At 37.5% G+C, this 13,380-nt stretch overlaps 1 protein-coding gene across 1 annotated transcript in view; it reads left to right on the top strand.

Annotated features, from left to right (window-relative positions):
- Nucleotides 1-1,008: 1,008 nt before the first annotated feature.
- The window catches only part of LOC122791490 (glutamic acid-rich protein-like), a 2,133,503-nt gene continuing 2,121,131 nt past the window's right edge, over nt 1,009-13,380 (top strand). The window contains exons 1-2 of the mRNA XM_044059233.1: nt 1,009-1,077; nt 1,629-1,787. Of these exons, the coding sequence (XP_043915168.1) occupies nt 1,009-1,077; nt 1,629-1,787 (228 nt within the window). The remainder of the gene's footprint in view (nt 1,078-1,628; nt 1,788-13,380) is intronic.

The raw sequence follows: 13,380 nt of genomic DNA, 5'->3' as shown, positions 1-13,380 counted from the left end.
TACTCTACACTTGTGTGGTACTAGAGTTTGTATCACAGCTACTCTGTGTGGTCATGAAGTTTGTTTCACAAGTACTCTACACTTGTGTGGTCATAGAGTTTATTTCACAAGTACTTTATACTTGTGTGGTCATAGAATTTGCATCACAAGTACTCTATACTTGTGTGGTAATGGACTTTGTATATTTCACTAAATGAAGTTTGGTGTGAAAAAAAAACTTTTGTGCTCTGTTTTGTCTGATCTAATGTTAATCGTTAACTGTATGATTTTCTATGACAAATGCTTGTATTTCAGTTATACAGGATCCAAACTGTGCATTTAGTTATAAAGGATACAAATGGTTATTCTTTTGCCATAGATTCCTTTAAACTACTGGAAACACAAAATACAGGCCCAGTAGGGTTTATAGAAATATGTGGCTTTTTATTAAAGAAAAAGTGGGTCTGTTTCTTGGTACTTTCCTTTTCAAAATGGAATACAATCCCCCACGCAGACTATAACACACCTTCCTTGAATACAACCTTTTATTTATTTAATATTTGTTAACTGGGAAAGTCCGACTTGGAACAAAGCCAATTTTCAGCAGGGGCCTGGGGAGAAATGCTCCAGATGCATGCCTTTGTAACTTGGGAGGAAACAAGAGTACCAGGAAGAAACCCACACGAATGTCATGCAGACTCTGCACAGAAGGCACCCCAGTCGAGAATTGAACCGGAGAGCCTCTTGCTGTGAGGTGACAACACTACCACTGCGCCATCCAAAACCTTAGAATACAGTCCATTAAAGCAGTTTTGAGATGATACCCACAGAGTAGATTTAAGTCAAGATCACAGTATTTCTCATTTATTTGTCCAAACTAAGGAATCTTTCTCTCATGTCTGAGAAGATTCTCTAAATTTAAACAGTTCTGAAGTTGGCTACTGCAGGACCTTACTGATCTTAATGTTGTTTCATCCAAGGTCACTGTTACCTGACTAACTCACTGACTTGCTCATGTCTTCTTGATTGATGGAATTTCAAGTTAAATCTGGTATTTCCATCATTGTTAAATGCCACCCATTTTGTAAACTCTGTCCTGTATGTGTCTTGAATGGTCTTCAAATGTTAGTGTACTTGAGAAGCTGAGACAGGACTACAATGAGACCGGTTGTAAATATGACTTGTCCTATGTCTTGAATGCTGAAACTAAATTGTACTATCAATATATGCACATGTTGTTTGATTAACTGTGCTTTTATACCTGGGTTATGGCTGGAATGGATTCATTTTTGATCAATATGTTGCTTCTGTCAACAAATTATACCTAAAAATGAATAAATAAATAAATGAATGAATAAACAACTGACTTATTATTCAGAAATGGTGAATGCTTCTCAAACAACCTGATGGCAGAAACAAGTAAATTATTTCCACCACTGAAAATAATTTACTTACGCTAGCTTTCAGTTTATGTTGCCCTAACATAGACATATATTCATTACAGTATATATAGACTGGTATATATATATATATATATATATATATATATATATATATATAATATGAATTGTTTGTCAGTAAAATTATTCTGCTGATACAGTTTATTGGAACCTATACTGAATGTAAATTTGCTAAATAATTTTTTTTAGGTTTACCTTCAGTCAGTTATTCGTTCTGCAGCTGAAGATGTCACTGTCCAATTTGCAGTATTGAAAAATGGGAGTGCTTTATTGGCTTCAGATACTATAGCGGTGCTTAGCAAACTTCCCAACTTTGTAGAGGAGTTAGCTAAAAACATGAATTATCAGGTAGGTGAAGATGATTTCATATTGATGTATATGCCTGTAGGTTCATATGCCTGTTTTGAAACACTGCATTTTATTATTGGCTTCTACTATGAGTAGATGAAAACAAATAGACAGAGGTCTGGAATCCCTGAGTTGGATTTGCAAAACAAAAAAAAACTGCTGGGAAACATTGTTTTTAGGTATTCTTTGCAGGGAGAAAAGCCTCTGTGTACCCAATGATGTGGGTGGAAAGTTCCCCACACTCCTTGTACTTATATATACCAACTGGACAGTCACACCAACTTGAAAAGGGGAATTCCCCACAAAGGGGATTCACTTCTGGTACAAATCACTGACAGTAATTTCCTATGGAGGAACTTCTTTAATGGGTTGAAGCTCTGGTAATTGAAGCTCAAGCATCTTCATCAACTAGTAGGTTGCCCCTACTATTATAATTTCATTGAAACAAATGCAGCCTTTATTCCAGCAAAACCAAATCTATTTCAAAACACACATTTACTCTCTTGGTACTTTACTATTCGAACTGGTATGCATAGAATGATGGCCTTTGCATATTTCTTTGTGAAAATTACTATTTTCAACTGTTAAATTTATTGCTTTAGAAAGATTATTGTTTTGATAATATGGTTAAAATTTGAAAAATTTTCCGAAAATGAAATGTTATTATCTGTTTCTCTGGATTTCAACTGATAGTGGAAACAGCAGTAAACTATATTTAAGATCCTATGGGAGGTTACTGATTCTCAAAAGTCAATTTTATTACTGTCTGTTCTGTTCATGTTTGTGTTTTCTCCCTGCATAGAGTGTTCAAGCTGAAATTTTAATATACAATGCATATTTTAGACAGTGCTGACAACAGCTATAATTTGTATCACAAATTGTAGCAATCACGCTTTTCATAGAGTGCCAACTTTAATATAAAATCTGATCCGCACTAGTATTATCCTAACATTAAAAAGAAATCTGAGTGTCTCACTGCTTTAACAATATCTCCTTTGGTTATATTTGGTAAAGAAAATTTATGAGGACATGAAATTATTACATTTAGGTTTTTTTCAACTTGTTTTTTGATGTTATTGAATTTATTTATTTTAGCTTGTACACTGATCACAATAGACCATTTGCATGCACAGCCTGGGTGAAGAAATTCACAGACATTAAAACAGCAAAATTCACAAATGTAGAGTAATCAGAGAAGTCAGGTAACCCCATAGGCAATTGAAACAATATATAAATATTAGCAGATTAGAAAAACAAATGCGAGTTCATTTTAGTAATAAATTTGAGAGGAAAGAAGCAGGTGAGAACAGTGGGTCAAAGTTGAAGTGATGCAAGTGAGTGGGAGTTAAGTTGTGTGTCAGGTTGAAAAGCCCTTGCAGTCAGATATTTGATGGAAGTGTTTTTTAAATTGTGCTCTGAACATGATGAAAGAGGAGACTTGTTTTAGGTGAGGGAGAGAGATTGAGGTAGTTAATTGAGAGGGGTTGTGGAGGTTGTAGGGTGTGGTTTTATTAAGGGGGTTGACAACAAGAGGTGGGAAGACACCTGGTTGAAGTAGATTGAAAAGAAGAGACACTAGGAAGCAACTCAAATCTGTAGAAGATTGATAGTTGATTGGCTTTGGAGAGGGTAATGCAGTAGTGTTCTGGGGGGGGGGGTTTGGAAATGAATTAGAAGATTTTGTTATTAATGGAATGTAGAGTTGATGAGCTTTTTAAAGGCTATGGCTATGATGGGAAGTCCATATTCAAGTTGAGCAAGGAGGAGTCCTTTGCCTATTGCAGCTGTAGCTGATCTGGAGAGAAAGGGTGATATTTTCCAGGGCCAGAATAAAAGAGACTAGATATTTCTCCTGATGTGAAGTGAAGTGACTGTTCTAGCCAAAAACTGAAGTGTTTAAAGGATGTAGTTGTTTGTATTGGAAAACCATGGAGATCTGCAATATTGAGATTTTTAGGAACTTTTTTTTAGCTTTTATGAGGTTACAAGAATTAGGGAAGTGGAGGTCAGACTGAAGCTAGGTTTGAATAGCTAAATGTGAGGGACTGGATCGAAGAATAACAATGTCATCTGCATAAAGCATGATAGAAAGTGTAGGGAGATCAGAGTGTGGTTTGTTAATAAAGATCGAAAACATCAGTGGGATGAGTATAGATCCCTGGGGCACTCCTCTAGTAAGGGGTGCTGGAGGTGATAGGTGATATGAATGAGCCAGCTTTGACTCTGAAACACCTATCTGTTAAGAAATGTTGGAATCAGGTGACAGTACTGGGGCTAATTCAGATTTCATGGAGGGAGTGAAATAACAGGAAGATGTAAATAATATAAAAAGCTTTGTCAAGGTTAATAAAGAGCACTCCAAAAAGGTTTCCTTAATCCATGTTGAGAAGGATGTCATCTGTAAGTGACTATAGTGCTGTCATTGTGCTGTGACCAGCCTAGAACCTCTTCTGTTTAAGAATGAAGAGGTGGTACTGTCAGATGTACTCTAAGTACAGGGTTGGTTTTAATAACTGCTTTAGTGCTGTGCCTGCTTGGTTTAAAGTACAGTCTCTAATACCGATAAATGCCAAATTTTGTGTTTTGGAAAACAAAACTTGGGTTCATCTTTTAGTTTAAGATCAGTTGATCTAATAGTTAGATGCAACTATAAAGGTCTTGGGGGTCACAGTGTATATTAACTACAAATTTAGAACACAAGCTCAGATATTTAAATTCAAAATCATGAAACCTACAAAATTAATGTTTAAATACTTTATTTCTCTAGAGATCAGTTTTATGAAAAAAATATTTACTGATCACGTGAAGCACATCACTGAGTATAACTCTTTGTTTTGTGTGAATAGTAAGATAAAAATAGGTCTTTTAGACAGTATACAGTTTAAGTTTCCAAAATGACTAGGTGGAATTAAAACTCTTAAATAAAACATAAGACTGGAGCAAATTGTATTATATTCTGTTATAGGTTCATAGGTTAGTACTAGATTATCTGCCCTTGTGGGCCATTTTAAGCCTAACCAGTTTCCCTTTGTGTGCTCAACATAACCTATCCCATTTAGCTTTTGGTTTACCCGTTCCATGGTCAATAATTATATATTACCCCTAATGTGAATAACTATGATCATGCTACAGATAATTTGAGGGGACCCATGCATGGGACAAGGCATTTAGGAGCTGCCTCTGGCCATTAGTAGTACAGGGGGCAGTTGTGCGGTAAATTTTCTTTTTCCCATCCATAGATCCAAGTTGTGCTTGAATATGGACAGTGAGAAGCTTTGTTTTATGAGGTTGGGAAGCCTGTTCCAGAGCAGATGTATCCTCTGCAGAATATACCTGTCTCTCCAAAACATTATGTTGATGTTGCAGAAAAGGTTTAGATCCCTAGACCGAGTATTTCTGATGTCATTTGACTTGCTGATATGTAGTTAATCCATCAGTATTGGGTTGGAGAATGCCTTGTATGCCAGACACAGGTCACCTTTTAGTAGTCTGAAGGATGCTGAGTATAGTGACAAGGCTTTGAGTCAGTCTATATAGGGGATGTTGTTTAGGCCTTGTATCCTTTGAGTATGATACCTCTGTGGACATTCCAGTTTTTGCATACATCTGAAGAGATACATGCCAAAGGGGGCATTATGTTGAATAATTGGCATAGTGAGGGCTAAGTAAAGGGGACAATGACATCCCTAGATCTAGACACAATCCCTTTGTTTATAAGCTTTGCAATCTAGAAGGACTTTCTTACAACAATGGACACGTGTTGGTCAGAAATTAAGTCATTGTCCACACAAGTTCTCAAATCCCGAACAACTGGGTTAACTCTTACGGGCATATTGTTAATGTGGTATTTCCTTTGGATAGATGACTTCCCAAAGGATACAATAATGCACCTTTTGGCTTTTAGTTTCAGTCCATGATTTTGGCATCAGTTGTTTATTTGGACAAACATTCCTGCAGGATGGCTAAATCATTTAGAGATTTAATGATGGCTCCTAGCTTGTAGTCATCTGCAAACATAGTCAGCCAGAGCCCTTTGGTATTGGCTTTTACTTCAGATGGGTAGATGCCTAACAGAAGAGGTCCTAGAGCAGAACCTTGGGGGACTGCATTGGTGATTGGCCTCTTTGTGGAGGCAACTTCTCCAATTTTGTTTTCCTGCATCCTATCTGTGAGGTAGTTGGCAATCCAGTGGGTGATACAGGGGTTTATTCCCAGTCAAAAGCTTTGGCCAGGACAAGATATGTTGTGTGTACCATTTTGCCTTCATCCATCGCTTTGGTTACCTCTTCAAAAAAATCCACCAGTTAGAGTAAGCATGACCTACCCTTGATGAATTCAAACTGAGATGGTTCCAGTGTTTGGAGGTGTCCTATGTCCTGATCAATTAATTCTGTGTTAAGTCTTTCTATGGCTTTACATATGAGGCTGATCAGACTTATGGATTTCTGCAAGGTCCTCCCTTGTGCAGGGGAATGCATGGCTTTACATATCACTATATATAGTAATGTTTTTCAGTTCAGAGCAAATAATTTGCACATTACAATCTCTGAAGTGTATGATATTTCTATTATAGGAGAACTTTAATTTGCTTTGGTTTGACATTCACTTCCCAAAAGTAATGTGCAACATAGCTGGAATACTTACTAAGCCCAAGTCTGTAGTAGCAGCTCAGAGATTTCTACTTATCTCCAAGATACAGAGATCTCAAAATAAGTATGTGTGTGTGTGTGTGTGTGTGTGTGTGTGTGTGTGTGTGTGTGTGTGTGTGTGTGTGTATGTGTCTGTGTGTGTGTCTGTGAGTGCGCGTGTGTGTGTCTGTATATGTATATATATATATATGTATATATATGTATATATATATATATATATATATATATATATATATATACATATATATATATATACATATATATATATATATATATATATATATATGTATACATACATACATATATATAAATATAAATATGAATCTAGTGGGCCTGATCAAAGCATGTAATCATCAACAAGGTTCAACATCGACAACACTAAGGTTGACACAGTTCTGTGCATATTGCAAGGATTAACCTCAGACTATGCTCTGATTTTGCACAATCCCTGGTGAAAGGGCATATTCCCCTACCCCAGGGACTGTCGATCTTGTACATCTGTCTACCATGATATGCAGACAATATAGAAGTCAATTAAAGCTGAAATTGAGCAATGCCAGTATATATCTGGCAGTACTGAATTTTGACAACTCTAGGTTTAGATGACATTGGTATAGTCAATAAACTTTGGTCAGCATCACATATGGTTGACAGGTAGGTAAGATCGTACAATTCTCAGAGATGGGAAATATGCAGTTTTCCCAACATTCTGCAATCTCAGAGTTAGTATATATAATTAGCAGAGTGTGTGGGAGGTTTAATTTTTGTTTTTAGTGTAAAATTTTGCATGCAGTGAGATTATTGCTCAGGTCATATGTAGTAGCGTGATCACATTCACATTGTTGATGTTTTGTGGTGGACATTTTGACAATCGACATTTGGATGTTTTGATGATAATCATTACACCTGTGTGTGTGTGTGTGTGTGTGTGTGTGTATACACACACACACACACACACACACACACACACGTTATAGTTTTACAATATGTTTCAAGTTTCACCAATTTCTTTACAACTTGCACATTACTGTTTACATCTATGAGTATCAAACAACAGTGTGTTAAGTTTTACTAATGCAGCCTTATTACAGAGAACCTACAAATTCACTTAAAGATACAGAGTAATACATTTAAGGAGGCAGAGCTAGCAGATGCCTCAGAAATGCAATAAGTTGTGTAAAAGAAAATGTGCCTCAAAAAAGGAAAGGGTCTTTAGACCACTGTCCCTTCCAGGTTTACAGATGTATGCATATGTAACTTTATTCTGAAAAAGTCTTTGTGCTCTGAGTTATAGAAGCAGTTCTGATATGTAGTAATGCTGACTTGCTTATATCCTAATTATAAGCATAATATAGTATCAATATGCTATGCCATGCTTTTGACTGTAGAGGGTGCTGTTGAACCTTTAGACAATGTCAAGAAATGGACAAAAATCTCTGCTGTAATGGATTAAAATAACTGGTGCTGTAAATGAAATGGGTTCTGTTAAGGTTTATGTACCCCGTCCCATTGACATCTTCCCGATGTTCCTGTAAGAGGCAAGATTTGAAATAACTAGAATGTAAGGGTAGTTTCGCACATAACTTCCTAAGAGCATCATTTTACCCATCATTTGTTGTAGGTGTGGAAATTTATGTGACAAAATGTATATGGCCATTGCTATATCTAAGAATCGCTTGCAATGGCATCAAAAATCAATATTTTCATTGAATATGATAGAGGGAAAAAGTGAAGCCACATTGCTGGTAAATACCTGTTGGAGCAAGTGCAGATCAGTCTGTTCTAATTTGTCTAAGGTCTAAAACAGAAATTAACAAAAGTGACACAGCAGCAAAAGTGAGGTGAAATAATTCAGTTCTGCTCCTGATTACTGATTAAAACTGTAATTAAATTAGGATTAACAAATATTATGTAAAGGTTTATGGTTTCTTAAAGCAGCTATGCTGAAATATACAGATATGTTATAAGCAGTTATTCAAGGCCTATTAAGTTGTGCTGAGGGTGTGCATAGATGCCATAAGAAGTGTTTCATAAATCATGCTTTCTTGGTTATATGATTATGCAAAAATATTATATATTATTATATTATATTAATCCATGTGTCTACTAAAATCACAGATCAGCTTTCTTGTTAATCTGTAGTGGCTGCACATCATAAGGCTGCTTAACCTATCTTGTCTACAAAGAAGCAACAAGTTACAGAAAGTCTTGAGTGATGTGCACATGTTAATTAGAATATAAAGGCTATAAACTGAGCTCTCAAAGAAATAAGGTTGATGATAGACATTAAATGCCCAGGAATACTCAACGTTGATGTTTTCTGGAAACTTCCTGTTTAAAACATACACAAGCATTACTTTTTCTATCTTTCCAGGCTTAGAAACTGTAAAATACAAGTTCAGCTCTTTCCGGTGTTCCTTAGTTTCTGTCATAGCTGATCTAGCAATGGTGTGACGGTTTAGAGGAATTATTTACACCTGTGGCCCAAACCTTATTCTTTATGTTATCAAGTCTAAAGGCAAGGGAAGGACCAGATGTATAGGGATAGATGAGGACAGACGTTCACAAGGAGTAACTGTGGAGTCTAAATAAAATGGCAATGTGAAGTATGTAAAATGCCTTAGCTGGGTCTTAACCCTCTGCTCTTCAAAAACCCCATTGTGTTAAGCTGTTACCCATACATCTGAAGAAGCCCGAATATACCTCTCACTATGCAAATGATTGTATTTCAGTCCACAGCAAATACTTGCACATTACAGTCACTCAGGTGTATGGCATGTCTGTTATACTGCAGCAAGGCTGGACTTTGAAGAATATCTGTTCAGCACTCACAAATGCAAAAATAATGTGTAACATGGTTGGCATAAGTCCAAGGTTGCAGTAAGACAAAGAATTCCCCTTTCCTTCTAAGTGGACAGAACTCAAAGTTAGTGTGTATGTATGTGCGCGTGCGTGTGTGTGTGTGTGTGTGTGTGTGTGTGTGTGCGCGTGTGCGTGTATGTGTGTATGTATGTGTGTGTGTGTGTGTGTGTCTGTATGTGCACGCGTGTGTGTGTGTGTGTGTGTATGTATCTGCGTGTGTGTATGTATATGTGTGTGTGTATGTATGTATGTGTGTGTGTGTGTATGTGTGTGTGTGTGTGTGTGTGTGTGTGTATGTGTGTGTGTGTGTGTGTGTGTGTGTGTGTGTGTGTGTGTGTGTGTGTGTGTGTGTGTGTGTGCGTGTGTGTGTATGTATGTGTGTGTGTGTGTGTGTGTGTGTGTATGTATGTGCGTGTGTGTGTGTGTGTGTGTGTGTGTGTGTGTGTGTGTGTGTGTGTGTGTGTGTGTGTGTGTGTGTGTGTGCATGTATGTGTGTGTGTGTGTGTTTGTACTAGGCATCTGAAAAATGAGTTAGAAGGAAAGATGATCAGTTTGAATTAGTCCCACTAGAGAGGGTAACTGACGGCTGTTTATTGGCATGTACAGAGAACTGTATCGTATATATAAGGAGATGGATAAGGTCCAAGTCACACTTTGTCTTGCTGATTAATGGATGGCCGTGCTTGAAAACAATGTAAATCAGCAACATAGTGAGATCAGTAAAATAAACTTCATTACTAAAACCCTGAAAGGCAGTTAAGAAGATCATGGCAGCAAGGCCAGAAGAGGTCACATTTCTTTCATTAGCTTGTCAACTTCTAGAAGGGGTAGAAGGCCCCAGGCCACTGAAAGACGTAGGAATATGGCTAAAACAGTAAATGGGAAATGATTCAAAAGCTGCTGCTGAGATGGACCAGGCACACCAAATAGACAAAACCTTTGCCACTAGCCTAAAGTCAAGGAAGGAATAGCTGGCAAAGCAGGCAGCATTTCAAAAGAACATGTGATGAATGGGACTATTATAAAGGGCTTTACTACATCAGAAAAGATTACAGCTGTTGCCGGTAGTCTAGTATATGCAGTGAAAAGCACCTCTCACTTCTCATCTGATGGTTCTGATGAAGCTTGCCGTGGAGCAAGTGAAAGCGCTTAACCGTTGGTTTTAACTGTTGGTTTTGTTATAATAAATCACTTTCATTCACTGTTGACCATTGCAGTGATTTTTCATCTATTTTGTTGTAACTATTTTAACGGAATTCAGCGTCTCAAGACACGGAGGTAATAAGAGTTCTTCTCTGGTTGTTGGTTTTATATGACATGGTGGATAGCTAGCTGGCTTGCAGACAGGACCTAGGAAGTTAGAACAGGGAGTTCACCTCTATAAAGAGGTCAGTTATAAGCAGAGTCCTTCAGGAATTGGTCCTGAGACTGCTCCTATTTGGCTTTTACTTCTCTGAAGTCAATGCCAATATCAGTAGCTTCTGGATGACTAAATTTGCAGATGAATGCAAATTAGGAGCTGTCATTGAATCACCCACTGACACAAATGTTCTCCAGTAGGGGGTGACACAGACAAACAACTAGTGTCAGAGCCATAGACTAAAACTAAATGCCAAGAAATGCATAGTAGTACCCTTCAGGAAGTCACCACACCCCTAAGAGTTGACCCAGTAGTCAGAGACCTAGGGACACACATGGCCAGTAATTTAGCCTTTGACCATCATGTGTCTACAGTGGTGAGGAAATCATTCTTTGTTGTGCAACTTATAAACAAAGGTATGACATCTAAGTCCAATGAAGTCATCACTCCACTATATTTGTCATTCACCAGACCTATCATTGAGTACAATGCCCTCTTTGGTATGTACAGAAACAGGCATATACTGCAATTGGAATATCCATAGAAGTTCCTCACTAAAATAATACAGGATATAAGTAACATGTCCTGTGCAGACCACCTCAAGGCCCTATCCCTGTATTCTGTCTCTTACAACCTCTTGAGGGGATATCTATGCCTGGCATACAAGGCATTGTCAGACCTCACTCTGATGGACCTCCTGCATATCAGTAAAACAAAAACAAATCAGAATTACTCATTCTAAAGACTTAAATCTTGCCTGTGATATAAATAGGACCTGCTGAAAAAAAACAGGCATGTATTCCAGAGACTATCCAGTCTCTGGAACAGGCTCCCCATTTATGTGAAGCAGAGTTCCTCCCTAACCTAATTCAAGTGCAACTTGGACAATTGGATGGGGAACAGGAAATTCATCCCTGGTTTGGCACCTATGGCTCTAATGGACACAGGCAGTTTGTAAATGGTTAATCTCCTGGCCCCTGTTTGTAAATGTTTCATCTCTCAAAACCCTGCTTACACTTCTCAAGTGTAACAGAACTTGTCAGAGATTTGGGATGCATGGCTAGGCTTAAAAAGACCCTTGGGGTCATTAGCCTAGTAAATACTTATGAACCTATGAAACATAAAATTATAGTAATACATATGTCCAATCTAACACTGATTTTCACTACAGAAATACTATAGTAGCATAATATAGTACAGGTTTACATAAACAAATTTTTTGCTTACAAGCATTCTAGAACAGAGTAAAGTACAGTTGTATAAGCTGAACTTACCATAATTGTAGATGTTCAAATAATCACTACTGCAATAACGTTAGACATATGAGTTGTACCTTGCCAAGGATATAACAGCCAGACAGCTTCCAAAGCTTCAGGGTAGCTTCCATGAGCCTAACTTCTCAGGCAGTTTGGGCAGAGCTGACTAAAAGACAAGTTTGGTTGCAAAGCCCTTTAGAGTTTTCCTTCCAACAGATAGAGGGAGGCTGAGCCCTGAAAGGACAATGCTAGGAATAACAAAAAATAAATGTGCACACCTTGGCATAAACAGCTCGCAAAAAAGAAGGGGGTGGTGGTTCTGCAGCAGTGGTCATTCAAACATCTACTGTTATGGTACTATGTTCTTCATATTGATCACTGCTGCAGTAGCCTTAGCTATATGGGTAGATTACCATAGCTAACTACATTTGGGCATTGGAAGGAGAAGGGTCCAGGATCCCCTAGAGAATGGTCCTAGCAAATCATGATCTAGACCTAGAGAAGGAATCCAGTTTATAGTGCTTTGTAAAAGTATGTACAGAGGACCAAGTAGCAGTTTCTAAAATACTTCTAAAATTTAACCTTTTCCAAAAAGCCATAGATGAAGCCAAAGCCCTTGTAGAGCCGGCCTTGACCCTGCCTGAAGTAGTTTTGTTATGGTGTATATAACAAAAAGTAATAGCCTTAGACAACCATTTGGATATAGTCTGTTTTGAAAACTAGTTGCTCTTTCTTCTTAAATTCACAAGAAATGAACAATTGATCCAATGATCTAAAAGATTTAGTTCTGCTAAGATAGCATCTGAGTTGTCTGTGGACATCCAAGGTATGGAGTATCCTTTCTCCCTCATTTTTCGAGTCAAGAAAGAAAACAGGGAGATGGATAGTTTGACTTAAAGTAAACTCAGATACCACTTTAGGCATAAAAGGATTAGTTCTAAAAGAACCCCTGTCCCTATGGAAAATAAGATAGGATTGACTCACTATAAGAGCTTGCAACTCACATACATTTGTTGCAGAAGTCAAAGTATTCAGTATAACTGTTTTCCATTTTAAGAACCTCATATTACCCAGATTAGCTGCTTAAAATGAGGCAGATGTTTGCTTCTCTGACAAAAAATTAAGATCCCAAGGAGGGACCACCAGTTTACTTGCAGGCCTCTTATGCAAAACTCCTTTCAAAAACATGTTGACATGAGACTGCCTTGAATGAGGAGGATCCACAGGCAGACGTTCTGAAATGGCTGATGAACCTTGATAGAGGAATAAGAAATGCCATAGATTAGTTACTCACAGAAATATGGTAAAATCAGAGAACAATTCACCCTGAATGGGTGCTATTTATGTTGTTGGCACCAACTAGAAAACATTTTCCATTTATTAATATATAATTTTCTAGCAGCAGGCTTTCTGCCTCCATTAGTATCTGATGCATATCCTCAGGCAACAGATTCCTAAAAATAATT

This window comes from Protopterus annectens, chromosome 17.part0, assembly GCF_019279795.1.
Source record: "Protopterus annectens isolate FY-2018-M chromosome 17.part0, PAN1.0, whole genome shotgun sequence".
Classification (NCBI taxonomy): domain Eukaryota; kingdom Metazoa; phylum Chordata; order Ceratodontiformes; family Protopteridae; genus Protopterus; species Protopterus annectens.
This window is presented reverse-complemented; position numbering and strand designations above follow the sequence as displayed.